Genomic DNA, 15,536 nt, shown 5'->3' on the forward strand with positions numbered 1-15,536 from the left:
TAATTCATCACGAAAGGGCCGTGAGTCTGTGACGTTGTTTGGTATCCTAGGGAGGGGATAGGAAGAAAGTGCTAAACATCACAAGCATTGGGATAAGGCTTAAAATTGAACAGGTAAATACATATTTTTAATGAGGTTGCCTTTTTGGTTGATGGACCGGAGCGTTATCGCGGTGCTGTGTGTTGGTCAGTTTATCACCCTGGTAACGTGAAACTTGCTCGCGAGGAAGGGAGGTAATGTCAACTGTCGATAGTGAGCTGGCTAACGTTAGTAGCTAGCGTATAGCTAACTTAGCCGCCTGACGTTTATTCTTGCTATCTGGCGCTCGCAAGCAAAATACAAAAAAAACACTGTTATATACGCAGTCAAGTGACATAACGTTAAGAAGCGTTACAATTATATTTAATATACACGGAGTACGTTTGCATGAAGCTAGCGACATATCTCTGAGGCTAGTAACGTTAACGATGTGACCGACGTACTGTGTGGAATAGCGTCAGGTCAGTATCAACACAGCGTGCTGCTAATGGTGTAACATTACCAGTAATAAACCCCAGTACCGTGACATTTAAGTTAGGGTAACGGCACTAAGGTGTCAGTTAAACGGACGTTAAACTTGGCATTTGATCGGGCCGTTTTATTCGTAAAGGATAACGTTAGCCATGTCGAGTATTGCAAAGTTAACTGGCAATGTGATATCGTTCATGTGTTACTCATAGCGTCTTTATTTAGTGTAGCCTGATGAGTTTTAATCGATTGGCAATAATCAATAATGTCGTTAAAATTATAGATGAGTTTATCCGCTACTGTCCTTCTCGTGACTTCTGTCATTGAAATCAGAAAGTTCTGGATCTCGGTGTGGAGCCAGAGGCGATTCTAGCTTCTGTTGGGGCCCTAGGCAAATAAATAACAGGGGCCCCACGAAACCATCATTCATCACCATTGTGTGTGCATTTTGTATTTCCAAAATGCACATTTTATTTGTCGTTAGGTTTGTGTATTAACTGAATCCCGCACATCACTTGCAACATGAGTAAACAACAGCTACACCGCAAAGACTTCTTAATTTACATTTTTCATGTGCTGTATGTTTACTAACTACTAATTTGACATGTAAATGTTCATGTACAAATATGAAATATACCTTGTTGATTATTAGAAGTGTGTGGATCACCCAGTAAAGGCACCATGAAAAGACCAGAAACTGCGGGCAGACCAGATCCGTCCGCATAGGGATAATACCAGCAAACAGCGTCTGACTTGTGACACAGTTACGTTATTGTCCTGACGCCCCAAGCAGTTGTCTGCTTTTTTACTGGAAAGCTGTGCCTCTGGGTGTGGTTTTGCTAACGTTAGTTTCTTCTAAACAGTGCTTTTGTGTCCTGTTTAAACCACTATCTTACTAGGAAGAAATCATTTCCTCAGTACAAACATGATTCACTTTATTTTGATTGACACAAAGGAGTCTATACATGGCTGTTGGATGTTTGTTTGATCAAATAAATCAGAGCACCGCTCTAGAGATGTCACGCATATTTGAGGCTGTGTGTCTAGCCAGTTGTTGCTAGTTGTTCCTTTCTGTCAGAACAGGCCTTCAAGGTGCAGTGTTCTCTGGGAGTATAATAGGTGTTATGATAAACCTCTCTCTAATGTCCAAGCTGAGCTCTTTTATCAAGGCAATGTGGCATTTAGTTTGAATTGACGCTCACTAACCTGGTCCACTGCTATGGTTAGCTGTGCTCTGCTGTGAGGGACTCGTCCAAACCTCTCTTCTTACTGTCTATAATGGAGAAGCAAAATTCAGTCTTAGCATCCTATATCTGGAAGAAACTCCCAGAAAACAATACATTTAGACATTTCTCTCTTGCACTTCCTTTTATCAAATTAAACTTGGGACAAGTTATTCATATTCTACACTTCGTTCTAATTCATTAATAATAGTTCATTTCCATTCACCTGTATATCTGTTTTAGTCAATTTTAGTTTGTCTGACTTCTGTTTTGTAAACCCAGTTATGTTTCCAATTTTGTCGCTTATTATACATTTGTCTTTTGTAAAGCTCTGATTTAAATATAATAACATTAATTAAGCAAATTTCTATTACAGGCTGTAACATTACCAGTTTGAGTGTGCAGTCCTCCTTGCCAAGGAAGGAGAAGCACCAGGGAACATGAGTGAGAATGGCCCTCGTACAGAGGCGTCAATGTACTTTGAGGTGGAGGTGGATCCCCTGGGGCGTGATGAAGAAGAAGAAGAAGAAGACAAGATCCACTTTGACAAAGACGATGACCTGATCGCTGAGCCTTCAACGTCCTCTGGTCGTGTATATGACCGCACCACAGTACTCATTGAGCGGGACCCTATCAGGCTAGATGAGGAGGGTGAAGAGGAGGGTCACTGTGGAGGGGACGAAGATGGGGTCACCTTCTTAACTGAAGGCGAAGGTGATGGAGATGAGGAGGATGGCTCTCTGTCCTTTATGACTGACCATGACGGCATGTCACAAGGTTATGTGCACCACACCATTTCTCCAAACCAGATCCAGTTCACAATAAATCCAGGCTCCACCCCCATGCCACGCAACATAGAAGGGGCAACCCTCACCCTGCACTCTGAGTGCCCAGAGACAAGGCTGACAGAGGTAAGCTTAAATAAATGCTTCTCCTCCAAATGTGAAGGATATACAGATGTTACATACTGGGCTAGGGCGACATTCACCGAAATGGCATATCACAAGGTCCTAAGTGAAACCACACAACGGACGATGATGTGGTTCCTCTTATGTTCCACTCATGTAAATGTAAACTAATTTTAGCTGATCGAGCTGTGATGATATGTTTGAATTCAAAATTGATATTAGTCAATATTCAGGCATCTTGCTCCCTGTGTGCTGTCACTGAACGTCTGTCTCCTCTGTCGCACTGTTTGACAGAGTGCTGAGCACTCAAACTGTGGCTGCGCAAGTCATTCATGATGTAACAATATAGCAAGTATTTTTATTTTTATGCTTTCCTTGGTTAGAAGCAAAGTACAATTGTAAATACGTTAACATGCTGGAAGCCAGGTTTTTTAAAATTAGCTTCTCCAGCAGCTTGAGCCCAGTTGCTCGCTTGGGTTAGGTAGAAGTTTGTAGGTGGTATCACCGTGCTTCCACCGGATTTTCACCCGGTGCAAGCACTGGGATCAGCCCGTGTACAACTCACCCTGCTTCCTTTCCATGATCAGGTGGTAAATTTGCCATATTTGACCAGGAACATTTCATTGAAGTTGTGGATGAGTACACACTTCTACACTTCTATGGACAGTAATAAAAACATTCTGCCCCCTCTTATTGTGGATTTGTGTGAATCTTCTCTGTAGGTAAGAATAGACTGCACAAATAGATAATATCTTCATTTTTCTGCAACAACATAATGTTGCAAAACTGTTCTGATGGTTTTGAGTCACAAGGAAATGGTAGACGATTCTTGGTATTGTATCACATCCCCTTGTGTGTGTGTGTGTGTGTGTGTGTGCGTGTGCGTGTGCGTGCGTGCGTGAGATACAGAGCACAGTGTTCGTTAATCTCTATGTAATGTTGGATTGCCTTGATCACTGCCATTGTCCTCACATTGTTGGTTGGATTTTATCTGGATTGTAGTCATTATTGGCATTGTCTTGACGTTATTGCTTGATTTGCTATGACATTGTTATGATGATAGCCCAGGCACATACTGAATTTCCAAGAGGACAACGAACTAAGCCATTCACTTGGGATACTTAACCCTCCCTTTAACTGAAATGCACACGCCGTAAAAAATGGAGGGAACCTCTAACTGCATTAAGATGCATCTTGCTGCTCTAAATATTTATGATTTAGAGCATAAAACGGTGCTTTCTTTCATCACTTGCTGCTGATATGAATATGAGCACACTGTGATGTGGTGCAAATTCTGTTGCGTGCAATTCAGTATTGTAGTATTTATAGTTTGTACTATGCATGTGGGAGACCAAGGCATAAAATACTCTCACAATGATCGAACTGATGGCAGGGAAGAGTCACGATGGTGTGGGAGATGAATACACTACTGAGCTACAAGCGTTAGCAGACCTCCTACAGTGGCTTTTCATGGATGATTAACAAACCTCTCCTACATCCTTAAAATCAAAATGAATAGCCTTAGATTACCCATCACTCAGATAAGTTTTTCGATTTTTAGATCAATCAGTATGCATTATCACTTACAGTTATCATTCACAGTCAGGCAGGTTTTTTTTTTACCAAATTGTTCAAAACTTTGTTTGAATTCAACATTGGGCCTGTCCTTTCTGCGAAACTGTGCTGCAATTTTGGCTGAAACTCAACTGATCTCAAATTTCTTCAACCATTGAAGATTTCAGAAACATATACTTGAGGTTTGTTTATTACCTTGTGTAAAAGTTATGTTAATGGGAAATCTTATGGTAGGATTAACACCAGCTGCGTGGGCGTCACTGATGATGTTTTCACCTTTTGAGTCTGTATGTATGTGTCATTGCAAAATGTGGTCGTGGGGCGGAAACTACCACTTTGTCAGTTTTGAGTATTTGTACCAGGTCTCTATGTCCGCAGCCAGATAATGTTACCACGTTAGTATCACAACCTTGCAAAATACAGTCACAAGACATAGCAGACTTTGTGTTCAACAAACAAGAAGAGAATAAACGGCTTTTATTCACTTTGCTCCAGGGCTTATGTGTGACAAGAGAGCAGCAGACTGCCACACTGCAGTCATGGTGCTGTGAAACAGAATTGGATGGGATGTATTGCATGGGGGGTTAGTCATCATGGCTGTCCTTTGTGCTTACTCAATTCATGTGCTGACGAAATGCTGAGTCATTTAGTTCAGGTCCGTTTGAAAGATCACACTTACATAATTTAGAAAAATTTGTCACTACATCTTATGGCCAGGCTCGTTTTTACTCAGACAAATGAGGAAATTATTATTTCACTGGCCCTTTGTAATGCAGGTTAAAGAGAGGCAATGTTGTGTTTTTTCTTGAGTTTCAGAATGATTTTATAGAAAAGAGTTGACTTATACCGTATTTAGGCGCTGATTTCCCCCTCCTCTTCTTCATCTGTCAGGTGAAACGCTACCAGTGCATGTTCGAAGGCTGTACGAGGACGTACAGCACGGCGGGAAACCTGCGAACTCACCAGAAAACACACCGGGGCGAGTACACATTTGTGTGCAATCAGCAGGGCTGTGGAAAGGCCTTCCTTACCTCTTACAGCCTCAAGATCCATGTCCGTGTTCACACCAAGGAGAAACCGTTTGAGTGTGATGTGCAAGGCTGTGAGAAGGCCTTTAACACATTGTACAGGTAAGCCTTTACAAAAGAATGACCTTTTATTTTATTCTCAAAGGTGCTGTTCAGATCATTCAGGGTTATGCTGATGACATCATCTTATCATTATTACCACTGTAGGTTCTGTTAGCAGTATCAGTGTCAGGCTTTGGTGACATTACTTTCATTATATTACATTACTTCTCTTATATGACCACCACTGAGAGTGTGTCTGACTAAATTCTGTTCTGACTATGTACCCAACTGTTTTAGTTTTTTTTCTTATTGTAGGTTATTTGTGTTGATAGAATAATTTAAGTTAATTAGAAGGATTAAGAATATTTAAATTATGTATAATTTTATTACACATGGTTTGCTTATAATGGGGCAATATGTACATGTTTTGCTATTTACAATATTTGTGTACAGGTGTATTTTTGTTTTGTAAAGACTGCACCTTAAATGTGTCACTCTTGCGAGTGTTATGCAGGTAACGTTAATGTTTGTGGTTAGTAAAGCCGTAAAGTTTTTTTGCCTCTTTCTCACTCATTTCGTGTATAGAACGCGATTTGTTTTTAATTTTGTGACGATTTATTTTCCTTTATTTTTTTCTGCTCTTTTGAAACAAACATTTCAAGTTTACCAGCTGATCTTCGTGGATTATTTGGAAGTGGACAAGTGGAAGAGTGTTATGAGTGTCAGACTGAGGCTTCACCACCTACGCATATGCTTTTTAGACATTGTTTCGATAAGTGCAACAGGAATCTACACGTGCTGTTTATTGCCACTGTGCTTTGTCTGTTTCTCTTAACATGTCTCCCGTAGTGGTTTAATGACACACATTTGATTGTCTTTGCAGACTAAAAGCACACCAGAGACTTCACACAGGCAAGACATTCAACTGTGAATCAGAGGGATGCTCAAAGTACTTTACCACACTTAGTGACCTGAGGAAGCATATCCGCACGCACACTGGGGAGAAGCCATTTCGGTGAGCATTTCCATTATCACACCAGGTTTAATCCCGCCCTAGTCGAAGATGAAGGAACTGTGATACCCGCAGACAGCTCATTTAGTTTGTTTAATGTTTGTGCTTGTCAACACAAAACCAATCTTTAGGGGTTCTCCCATATTAAACTGTGTTACTCATGGTGTCTGTCACTCTAGAAACTATATGTGATGATCAAGGGTGCTCACTGTTCTAGCAGGGCCCTGACTTTACTGTAGATGAATTATCAAATCCAGTGTCTTGAAAATGTATAAATGTCTATTTGCATCTGGTCTTAAGCATTTCTGAGATGATTTTGTTTTCTGTCTTTTCCTTCAGGTGTGACCACGATGGCTGTGGCAAAGCTTTTGCAGCAAGTCATCACCTAAAAACACATGTACGGACACACACAGGTACTTATTCCTGGTCTGTTGGTAACTTTGACTTTTCTAGGGAATCCTGAACAAGGACAGTAGTGTGTCGTTTAGCTATGCCTGATTTGCATTTACATTGTTTGCTGCACAAACATAGTTAATCTGAATATCCCAAACAAATAGATTCTTCCTGCAGCCAAAACCAATTTTCTTTTTTTTCTCTTTTTTTTTACCATGTTTCCCTTTCAAAAGTCTCTGTAGAAATGTAGTTAAAAGAGCAGTACTTAAAAAAGGCTGTATTCAGGTACTTGTTTTGATTGGACAAATAATTTCCCTAATTTTTGTTGACTGTGCTCTCGGACCTGATAGCTTAGAAGTTTTATATAAAATACATTTCTCAAGTACTTATTTTCCCCCTTTGACGTTGACATATTTAATTGGATCTTACTGTATCTACTTGTTCCATCTATTTTGAAATGTGCTAAAGTTGCTCCTCTTCATAAAGGAGCTGATCTTAGAATCTTAATGATTATAGACCAATTTCTATTATTTGCACAACAGCTAAAAGATTAAAGAAGCTAATTTCCTTCTTGTCATAACTTCAATACTTATTTGTTTGGTTTTAGTTTTAGTTTGTTTGTTTATAGGTACTGTATACTTAGTACATTTTATTTATTTATTTTATACATTTTATTGTATTTTTCATAAGTTCACTTTATATGTTCATTTCTATGTTTTTGTGAATAACGTCCCTCTTGAATAGAGATTATACGTCTCAAGAGGTTTATCCTCAAATTAAAGATTTAAATAAATAAATAGGAAGTTCCCAGGAGGGCAGCTGAGCCAGCTTTTGGAGTGCTAGCTACTGAACAGGTACAGTTGTGTAAAACTTCTGACGAGGTGGTTCCCACTTCCATTAAGGAATTTTTTTTATTTATATGTGAGTTTTTCCCAAACTCTAGAATAAAAGAACAATAAATCTCCTAAATGTACTACTGTTTAAGTACTATGTGTCCAATAGAAATTCCTCTTGGATAAAAACAAAAGTGAAACATTAGATTTTGTGCCCAAGCTGTTTGCCTGTGTTAACAGGCGTGTGCATGCTAGGAATCAGTCAAATATAAGTGCAACATCAGCTGTTGATAGCTAGATAGTGTTTTTGTATCAAAAGGAGCAAAAGCCTGACTCTGGTGATGAAAAAGTAACTGGAAAACTGGTGTACTTTACCTCATATTGTTGTAGTCTTTAATATTATTACATTTTAGTGCCTGCAATGTCAACATTTTCTCCAAAGTTAAAAGTTAAGTAGCAACTTTTATCTTGGATGACAATGATGATTAGGCTGTAAGATTGGCTTTTAACTGTCCTTAATGCTTGCTCCTGTCTGTACTCATTCTGCAGGGGAGAAGCCATTTAACTGTCCCAGCAACGGCTGTGAGAAGACATTTAGCAGCCAGTACAGTCTGAAGAGTCACATCCGGGGCCATGACAAAGGACAGCCCTTCACTGTCACCCTCACCCATCCGCTCTCTGAAGTGAGTCACAGTACAGAAAGTTCTTCTCTTGATATTTGCACACATGTTCTCCACGCACAGAGCAAACGTGTGAATTTTATGCATGCTATGTTCCAGTTGCACAATGCTCCTTTTGAGACCCGGAGGATGAGAGGTTCTAGGGAATATCTTTGCAAAAAAAAACATACATGCATATCTGCATGATGTGGATATTTGCAAATGTCTACAAAGACCAGGAGTTACACTGCATTAACCACAGTAAATCTGAAAGATATTGTGAAAAAGAAGTAGCTTTAGATGAAACTATTCATATAGAAACTTTGCTTTTCCTATTCTAAGGAATAGTTCATTCTTTGTCATAATTATGTCATTACCTGCTATTTTACCTTTTGTGGCCAACAATTCCTTTCAAGTGAAATGTTTTTACGCAGTTGTTGCATTCTTGTCTTCCCATCACGATTTAACTCTTGATCCCATAGCATGGCAAGTCTGATCGGATCCAATTAATCTCTTAATTACAGGATGCAAATCACTCGCTGTGCCTCAGTGACTTGAGCCTCATTTCAACGGACTCAGAGCTACGAGAGAACCACCATAATGTAAGTCTGGCCTCTGCTGTTTTTTCAAAGATTGAAAATGTTGAGAAGTCAGCAGATAATTAGTAAAGATGTCAATTAACAGGCGGATATTTTGACACCTACGACACAGCATTTAGAGGCACAGCAAGGGTTCATGGCCGTTAAATATTTATTTGTCATTAGTCATATAATGTTAAGTTTTGATGCTTTTGATTTGATTACAGGGTCAAAATCTGGACTTCTGCAGTGTGACCCCTGTGAAAGTCTTTGAGCTCATGTTCCAGAGTCCTGAAAATAGTGTCAGCCAAGATGATGCCCATCCTAACGGTCAGTACATTTCAAAACCTGTCAGCTTGAATTGTATTGAAGTTTCTTTTTCATCAATGAAGTTTTTTTCCCCCTTCTTTAGAGAGCCTTGCTGAATCCTTCAGCCTAGAGACACCTACCCATTCGGTAGTGACTGATGGATCGTCTCTCATCTCTTTCTCTCTCCATGCTACCTCCTCATCACCCTGTACCCACACACCTGCAGTCCTGGAGGCTCCTACCCAGCTCAGTCAGAGCTCTTCCTCTCAGGCCTCCACCCCTGCCTCTGTCACCACTACTGTCAGCTCTGCACAGCCTCCCCCTTTCATGCAGCTAACTGGGCCTCAGCAGATCTCCGATGTGCCTGCCCAGGCTTCTGTTCAAGCACCAAATCATGTCACCCCCCAGCACTATGTTGCACTGCCACCCACATTCCTGCCGCAGGATAGTGCTACCCAGACCACTCCTCTACCACCTGCCATCTCCGCTCCTCCTCCAGTGGCTCCTGCCCTGACCACCACAGCACCAGGCACTGCTGCTGTGTCTGTTGTTGCAGCCCCAGCAACAGATGCTCTGGCAGCTGTGGCTCAACCTGTGCCTATGGCCAACATCCCTGCCCCCAACTCTGGCCCTGGTTTATCTACCACCCCTGCCACAATCACCATAGGTCCCACCCCAAACATGCTGCAGCCTAGCCTGGTAATGTCTGACCAGAACCTCCAGTGGATCCTCAGCAGTGCTGCCAACAGCCAGCAGAACCCAGAACAAACAGTGAGTAATGCTCCTGCACTGTTTGCATAGAGAAATGGGGACTTGATTTGTACTTAATATTGTCATTTGTTCTTAAGTTTAAAAACCCATTATTACATGCATAACATTGCACTTTGACTTTCTAATTATAAGTATGTATTTGTGTGAGTGGATTAGCCAACAACATGCCACACTCTTATGTAATTTAGCAAAAATCTAAACTATACATTAATCAAATCAATATGTAGAATAAAGTAGTGGGGATAGCTATGACCATGGTCAGTACTCTGTATTTGCAGTAAGTGTAGTGATCGAATATGTTATACTTTTTAATCAATATTACTTTTAATTCGAAATTATAGAAAATCTGGGGCAAACCACTTCATAATACTCTAGTGTGTCCGCAGCTTTTTTTTTTTTATCCTTCTTGATCCGTGACATTAAATGTTTTTCCACAGCCACATCAAGGAGCTCCAAAAGTGGAAAAAGTTTTCTTCACTACGGCCATACCAGTGGGAGGAAATGCTGGTAAGTCAATGAGTAGTGAATTATTACATATGTTCAGGCTTTGGACATCGGCCAAAAGGCTGTAATGAAATCATAAATTAGTTTGAAAGCCAGTGCTGTACTTAGCTTTAATAGGAATCATTCAATAGTAGATCGCTGTCTGAAGAGCTCCACTAAGATACGGTCACAATGGTTTTATTATACAAATTCAGTTCCCAAGATGCTGATGCTCAATTAATGCACAGTGCCATAACAGTTGAAAGGGTACCCAGTTATAATATTGAATACATGAAAGTGACAAGTAAAGGCACAGGAGCAATAATATTTAAAACACTAAGGATAAAAATTGCTGTTGGCTTGTTGATGAATTGACCTCTTGTTTCAGCTTTTATATTATCCGTACTGTCCTCTTCAAAAGAGTCATGGCTGAATATCTCTGATTGCAGTTCTCTTAAAGGTGAATTGTTCAAATGATGTAAAGGAACAATATATCACCTGACGTAAAATCGGGTGTTGTTTTGTGGATTAAAGTTATCTGCCTGTTACATTTTGTACTTGGATTTCTATTTGAGGTCCAGTAGTACATGAAACATTAACTCTCAGTTAGCAACTGACGAATGCCAATTCAATCAGTTGCCGTATATATTCTCTATATCTTTTTATTTGATTTGTAGGACATTTGGAAAGCAAATGTGTTTTGTACTTGTTGTTTTCAGTCAACTTTGAAATTGTTTTTCTGTTTTCAGGCAACTCGGTCCAACAGATCGGCCTCAGTCTGCCTGTCATCATCATCAAACAGGAGGAATCCTGCCAGTGCCAGTGTGCCTGCAGGGACGCTGCTAAAGACAAGAGTTCAAAGAGTGCCTCCTCCGTTGTTTCAGCCCCAGCACAGCCGCAACCACCAGAGCCTCCCCCTCCCCCTCCCCCTCCACCTCCCCCTCCCCCGCCATCACAACCCCCAGAGCCTCTACATCATCCAGCAACCTCATCTTCTTCATGCTGCCTCCCAGAGTCTTCCTCCAAGGTGGGTGAGGTGAGCCTGGAGGCCCCCTCTTCTTCATCTCTTTCTTCTTCTTCCTCCTCCTCCTCAGCTCAGACTTTCTCCACGATAGTGAGCACCACTGCCACAAACCCGCCTGCTTCAGAGGGGCTAGCCAACATGGATGTCTCTGATTTCCTCTCCCTGCAGAGCCCTGAGACAGCTGCCAATATTGAGGCTCTGCTGCTGGTTGCTGATGACTTCAGCATGTCGACTGATGGCAATCCTTAGAAGAGCTGCCTTCTGAGTTTTGTACCATGTGTTGGTGTGTTGCACCCACTCATCCATAGGCATCATTTCAACCCACATCTCGAGTCATTCTCCACAGCAACGCCTCTATATAGTACCTGCAATGCATTATGTTCCGTATGCCATTGTGCAACATATATATATTAGCTATTGATACTTTTTCTGTTGAGTCTCATTGCAGCAGTTGGGTTTTAAAAACAGGATTCTTTTGTTCATTGAAAATTAGCAACGTTAATGCAGGGAAAGGCAGTAGATCCTTTTGTTATAAACAGAATCAAACTGTATATAATAACCCTTGAAATCCACTCTGAATTGATTGAATGAAACAAATGAGTGTTGTCCAAGCACTGATAACTTTAGAGTTCCATTTTCCTGACTCCTGAGTAGGAAAACAAAACGTCTGTATATCCTTGTACTGTACTACAGGTCCTAACAAATGCTTAAAGCTGGTATGCAACTGACCAGAATGCACTGTATATTAGAGGAATTTAATTTTAACAAGCTCCCAATAGGAATTTAAAGGGGTTGGCCACATAGCCCCTCATTGGCCGTCATACAATATGAAGTGATTTCCTCAGTATTTTGTTTTCTAGGAAGACTAGTGTAGTCCGTAAAATGTGATTTTTCTTTTCTACTTCATTTGACAGTTATTTACTAATTGAGAAAAAAAACCTGTGATCCGATCTGCCTGTCTTAAGTGAAATCAGTAAGTTGCCTATAACTTAAACTAATTTAAAATTGTACATGTTAATTTATTCAAATACTTGATTCTTTCATTATACTGGTAATACTATTATCTTCAAGATAGCAGAAAAATCTATTAATTTATTCCAATCACTTGTTGTATTTTTAAGTCGAGCTGTTTTTATGTTACTGAATTGCTTTTTTTTTTTTAAGAACGTTATGGGTATTGCTAAAAGCAAGTTTGAGAAACGATGCACCTGTAGACTGCACAGTGAGACAAATTACCCTCAAGGATCTGCTTGTTTGCAAATATTGTCCACAATGAAACAGTAAGGAACTACTGTCAACATCCCATATTTTATAGGGTTATGACCCTCTCAGGGATGCATCAAGTCATAACTGATCCTGGTTCCCTTAATTTGTTACTCAGACATACGTTTTTCTCACCAGATTCCCCACACTTGCAGTAGCCCTACGTTTTGCTGCACTCTTCCCTGTTTATTGCACACTAACTTGTAAAGTGAGTAATCTGAACAGCTTGTTAGCTGAAGTGCAGCACCACTATATACTTTTTTTGTATACAACTGCTGTAAAGTAGCATTTAAGATGGTGTCCTGGTGACAGTGTAAATAGAGTTTAGTGTAAACATATTTGAGAAACTTGTAGATTATTCTAGAATTTGTATTTTTGTATAGACTTTTGAATTACTAACTCTCAGAGTTTGGAGCTAATGTATACCCTCTATCCTTACATTCTTCCCCAAGTCACGTTTATGCAGAAGAGTTTTTGCTGTGTTTAGTTGGATAGTTATTCAAGCAGCTGGGCTTTTGTACAGTCTCCATAGTAACAAAGTATATGTAACACACAGTCTCATGCTCAGAGTTATAATTTAACAGTATTGTTTCATGTGGGACACAATGCAATGATAGAACGAAGGCATTATACCCTGTATACTAGAGTGTAGAGCTACTTGGCCTTACAACATAACTGTTCTATGAGCCTCCTTGCCTTGACAGTCTCTGCTTTACACAGACTTGCCATTGACATGCCGACGCACTCATCTTCACTGAGTCTCAGGCAATCACTTCCAGCAGCAGATCACAATAAGGAAAAAACAACGAGACAGAAAGCTTATGGTTTTCCGACTGTCATTTCGGAAAGTTGTTAATGGATATGCATCATACAGTAACAAATATGTGATTATACATATTAGATCCAGGAAAGAAGGATCAGACCAAACTAACATGCATGTCACATAAGTCTGTCTGGATTTATTTCCTTTTTTTGCCAAAATTTAGCAGGTGCCAAGAAGGCAGTTGGATATGTTGTAAAAGGCTGCACAGTCACATTTTGTGCTCTAAACCATTCCGTGTATGCAGTATTAGATATCAGGAGTGTCTCTACTCGGCTCCATTTTTAAAAGAAAGAAAACCTGCCAGCAGTCAAGTTTATACCATCAATATATATGATCATACATGCATACAGTCAAAGAACACAACTATGCAATTTTACACGCGGCATTCACAAGTTTAATATGGACTCAAAGGCAAAAAGATTTGTTCTTGGCCGTTAAATTATATTCTGCTATGTGTGGAACTCCAGAGGCAAAAGCTGCCTTTCTAATGCATACAGTGTTGAAGCATGTTTCTTGAACTCAGTATATGGCATTTCATATTAGGAGTGGTGTGTCCAAGTACTGTTCCCGTGAATGTTGCACCCCAGCGATCCTTTTACATGCAGTTTAAAACCAACTGGATTTGTTTGAAGGAGGATTTAGTGAATTAATGATTCTGTTTTAAGAATTATTTTTGGTCAAATGTACACAGCTTTTACTTTTCTCTTGTTTGTTTCATTTGGGCTCACGCCGTTTATCTTTTCATCTCAGCCTTTCACGTATTTGTTGGCTCATCTTCACCTATGAAAGTCAAAAGTTATAGCGGCCCATATCTGGTTTTATCAGGAAGCAGAGAATATGTAAAAGAAGAGTTTGACGCCGAAAAGTTTCGTCTTTCGGAAAACTTACCAGAAACGGTAACGTCAGAAAGTCACTGATGAAGACATCTGTTTGGAAGCAGATATTTGAAATCACATTATAGGAAGATTGTTTTTGGAAATTAGATCTTCAGATTACCAATATTTAAAAACAAAACCCCACAATATTTGCTTCCAAATAATGTCTCCGCACCCAAAGAGTGAGGAATGTTAAGGATTTGTATTTTTTAAAAAGAATGTATAATGTGAAAGTTTGCTTGTTTCGTATAAAGTACTATGATAAATACATTTCTGAATTGAAAGCAATATGAAACTAATAAAACCTTATCCTCGTCACTGAAATGTTTGCTTCTCTTGCTCCATTAGAGTTTTGTAAAACAAAGACAATGGATGTTAAATTGAATTTATTTAATCATTAAAGAGAAAAAAGGAAAGCGGGGGGGGGGGGAGAGACTTCCGGTCACTTCTGTGGTGGTAAGGGCACATCCTGGAGGGATTTCTTCTGTGGGGAAATAAATAGACTTTTTTAAAAAGCTGCATTTAGTCAAAAAACATCCGAAAAGGAAAACGCACCTCGAGGCCTTTACCAAGAGCCTTCAAGTCCTTCAGGATCCCCTTGCACAGCGTTATCCTCTCGGACAGGTAGAGCAGTCTTTCAGCGACGTCCTCCAGCTCCTGCGGAGGACAACACATGTTGGTCACCCGCTGTTTTTTTGGCGCACACTCTTTAAAGTTGCGCTGCAGTTTGTGACTGACCTGATCAACCGGGGACACGACCTCATCAGCCCGCAGAGTCATTCCGTCTGCTGTGCAACCTTTAGCTGTTTCAGACACACACACACACACTTAGAGAAATGTGTCGACAGTGTAACAGTTAAAGCGGAAAGGTGCATGTTTGGTTACCTGTGTCCGAAGCCATGGTCGTGAACCTCCGCATTTACTTATGCTGTGCGGCTTCTCTGTTTTTAAGCAGGTGATCACAGCTGAGGTAAATCCTCCTGATTATTGAGGAGTGCGGAGGTAACGTGGGGTAGTGTGCGAGTTGAAGCAATGTCAGGACATTATTTTACAGATATTATTGCATATGCACACCATAATACACATGGCATTTAAGGGACGCCAAACCCAGAATTATTTTTTTATTTTTTTTTAACACCAATGATAACACATACAATATAATCAATAATATATAAAGGGGGGGGGGGGTAAAAATAAATGATAATTAATAAAGCAAATGGTTAGAGTTAT

At 40.1% G+C, this 15,536-nt stretch overlaps 1 protein-coding gene across 2 annotated transcripts; it reads left to right on the forward strand.

Moving 5' to 3' along the window:
• Positions 1–45: 45 nt before the first annotated feature.
• mtf1 (metal-regulatory transcription factor 1) lies at positions 46–12,438 on the forward strand. Of its 2 annotated transcripts, none has more exons than XM_083918066.1 (11): positions 46–113; positions 2,107–2,641; positions 5,105–5,343; positions 6,167–6,298; positions 6,635–6,708; positions 8,071–8,204; positions 8,705–8,782; positions 8,986–9,088; positions 9,171–9,838; positions 10,276–10,345; positions 11,071–12,438. In XM_083918066.1, exons 2-11 carry the CDS (start codon positions 2,171–2,173, stop codon positions 11,592–11,594), a joined length of 2,493 nt encoding a protein of 830 aa, XP_083774192.1. In that variant the 5' UTR covers positions 46–113; positions 2,107–2,170; the 3' UTR covers positions 11,595–12,438. The 2 variants fall into 2 exon arrangements, with proteins under 2 accessions (XP_083774192.1, XP_083774193.1); XM_083918067.1 differs by having other exon boundaries at positions 9,294–9,838.
• The last annotated feature ends 3,098 nt before the right edge of the window (positions 12,439–15,536 follow it).

Source organism: Echiichthys vipera (genome assembly GCF_963691815.1).
Source record: "Echiichthys vipera genome assembly, chromosome: 8".
Lineage (NCBI taxonomy): Eukaryota > Metazoa > Chordata > Actinopteri > Perciformes > Trachinidae > Echiichthys > Echiichthys vipera.